This window comes from Hydractinia symbiolongicarpus, chromosome 11 (genome assembly GCF_029227915.1).
Source record: "Hydractinia symbiolongicarpus strain clone_291-10 chromosome 11, HSymV2.1, whole genome shotgun sequence".
In the NCBI taxonomy this organism is placed as follows: Eukaryota; Metazoa; Cnidaria; class Hydrozoa; order Anthoathecata; family Hydractiniidae; genus Hydractinia; species Hydractinia symbiolongicarpus.
In genome coordinates, this window is record NC_079885.1 from 25105221 (window position 1) to 25108060 (window position 2840).

Sequence of the window (2840 nt, forward strand, 5' to 3'; positions counted from 1 at the left end):
CACACCCAAATACAAGACTTGTAGAAACCTGTAAAAAGGGAACTAAGGAAGTCAAACCCCCTTGCTATGCGACGTTCTTATTTCTAATTTTTTTTATATTTTTTATTTTCCTATTTTTATTTTATATGCGGTAAGGTAGTTTGCACAACATCTCATGTTCTACGCGCATGTAAAATATCTTTGACACAAGGAAGGTTTACCTTCCGACATGATACTGTGCTAAAAACTCTGGTGGAGTCAATAAATGCCTTCATTTCAGATATTCCAGCAACCGCACCAAAGCGCATCACCAAACAGATCTTTGTAAAATCTGGCCAGGCACCTGCGAAAAGGTAAAGTTTGGCAACAGGCATTTTAAATCTTGCCTCTGATTGGAAAGTCGAATCCGACCTAAACAACTTATATTCTTTTCCTGGTCATATTGCAATTACCTCATTAAGACCAGATGTAATTATATTTTCCAACTGCCATAAAAGAGTAATACTTATAGAACTAACATGTCCATGCGAGGAAAATATTGACAGTTGGCATGCCACCAAAACAACAAAATATTCATCCTTAGTAAATGTCATTGCAACAAACGGTTGGTCTGTCGATTTCCAACGATACCACCCCCTGTAAAAGCGACCGTGAACATTCTAAAAGCACTGACAAAAAACGACCTTGCAAAATCAATAACCATCACTCAAACAACATTGACAACTTAATTTCACATTCCACCAAACCGTACGGAAATTCTTTAAATCAAGGATCTGCGAGAAGACCAGGCTTTATTAACAAAGGCAACACTTGCTATGCAAATGCGATCTTGCAAGCTCTGAGTGTTTGTCCGTTGTTGTGCTCTCAATGGCTGTTTACGTCTTCTTGCATCTCTCCAATTTGAAAGGATGTCGTACTTAATATGTCTATGCTGAAACGTTCTTCATCAGACATTGACCCATCAAACTTTCTTTGGGCTTTAAAAAGGATAATATCAGAACAATACACTGCTTTTAACTACAACACGCAGCAAGATGTTCCTGAAATTCTCCATACAGTTTTGGATAAATTAAAAGGCTCTTCCTCACGCGCTGACTATATGTCTAGGGTGACCACCACTTCAACCGTAACATTAGATACCTGTTTTTGTTCCTCTTCAAGAGAGGACACATCAAACATTTTAACTCTTCCCACTTCTTTATCCATTTCACAGGGACTTCTCAAACCCGAGTCACTATCAGGGGAATATAAATGGTTTCGCCCACAGTGTAATACACATCGGGAATGCACAAAAGAAACACATATCAGTCACTGCGGGTCAGTGCTGATTGTGCAGCTCCTTAAATTTTCTGCTGCCCAAAACACTTTTGTCAAAGACACCCGTTCGGTCGATTGTTCTTCCGAAAGCGAAAACCCTTTAAATGTCCAGATTTGCTCGAATAATGACATCTCCTTTAACAGAAACTTTTCACTAGTCGCGACCATAAACCATTCAGGTACCATAAAATCTGGACATTACTGGGCAAAGGGGAAAATAATTTACAAAGAGGTGGCAAGCCACCGCAATGATGAACTCAACCTGTTAGGTCTTTGGAAATAAGCTAGAGGTTGTACTCCTCTAGAAATCTAAGGACTGGTTACAATGCAACGATAGATCGGTACAAAAAATTCACCCACCATCTCTGAATAGTTGCCAGGTCTACGTCCTTTTTTACATTCGTAGGTAACAAATTGTAACCAAACAGCAAGAGGGTTAGATATTTTTTCTTGTCTTTGGGTGTGACGACCCCACTTATTACCCCAGTCAAGTAGGGAGGTTCATGTTTGCTCACTAAACTTTCGGGTTTGACGATCCTGCTGACCTAAGTCTGCCATAAGAAGCATTGCAAGGGGGCAAATACTAACTTGTGTTGTCTTGGTGGTTTGACACCCACCCATATTACCCCAGTCACCTTCCAGGACGGTCCTTTGGAAAACACAGCAATGATCTGTGTAACGCTGAGTGTTGGGGCCCCGTAACACGTGTAAGGCTACTGCCAGGGTCACAAATACTGGCACACAGATCGTTGGCTGCATGATTTACCCTTTCATTCGTTTAGGATTTTTAAATAATTTATCCGTTTCAGGATAGTCAATTGTATGATAAGTTTTACTTATTCCATGTAGCGTACACTGCTCTAACTCCGGACACGTTCTAACTGCGGACGGTTCATTTAAACTCCTCACCTATCACCACTGCGACCGACAAGCTCACTATACATCTGCCATTATGGAAAATACAACGGGAACGATTGAGTGCGTTCTTGCGGTTCGGTGTAAGTAAAGGTGTAAGTAGTGATTTAAATTCTGATAAAATAATCTGAACAAAAGAAATACACTGTCCAGAGATTGGGGAAGTTGTCCGAAGTTACGGGTACTTATGTGCCGTGTTTAAAACTTCAAAAATTGGTCTCGATGTCCCCAAACCTTTTTGTAACTCCGAGGTTAGATCGAGACATGCTATAAATTAGGCCGTGGGCTATGCAATAAAATCGTTCAGTTTCGTTGAACAAATTTGGTGACCGATATTTTCTTTCAAAAGTTCATAGAAACAATGTTCTATATAAGAAAAAAATGATGTTAACAACTCTGTAAACCCGCAGTTTTCTCAAAAAATACAATTATAATGACAAGTTTTTTCGACGATCTCCCACGTCTTTCTCCGCCCTATTTAGCAGTTTGTTTTGATCTAAGAACCACCTGCTACAATACGGAATGACCGAAAATCTATTATGCCCACTGCGATTTCAGTTGGTAAAATATCATTTTGAAAAAAAAAAATGCTGACCACGCGATTTACAAAGTAAACAAACTTGAATGAG

The 2840-nt window shown here is 39.6% G+C and overlaps 1 protein-coding gene across 1 annotated transcript; it reads left to right on the forward strand.

The window, feature by feature from the left end:
* The first annotated feature begins 901 nt into the window (after positions 1–901).
* LOC130613587 (ubiquitin carboxyl-terminal hydrolase 27-like) lies at positions 902–1762 on the forward strand. Its single transcript, XM_057434910.1, has 2 exons — positions 902–1531; positions 1703–1762. Exons 1-2 carry the CDS (start codon positions 902–904, stop codon positions 1760–1762), a joined length of 690 nt encoding a protein of 229 aa, XP_057290893.1.
* Positions 1763–2840: the final 1078 nt, after the last annotated feature.

Coding starts and splice junctions, on each gene's coding strand:
- LOC130613587 (XM_057434910.1), top strand. CDS start 902: ATGTCTATGCTGAAACGTTCTTCATCAGACATTGACCCATCAAACTTT. Junction 1,532..1,702: donor AAATAATTTACAAAGAGGTG/GCAAGCCACCGC, acceptor TTACATTCGTAG/GTAACAAATTGTAACCAAAC.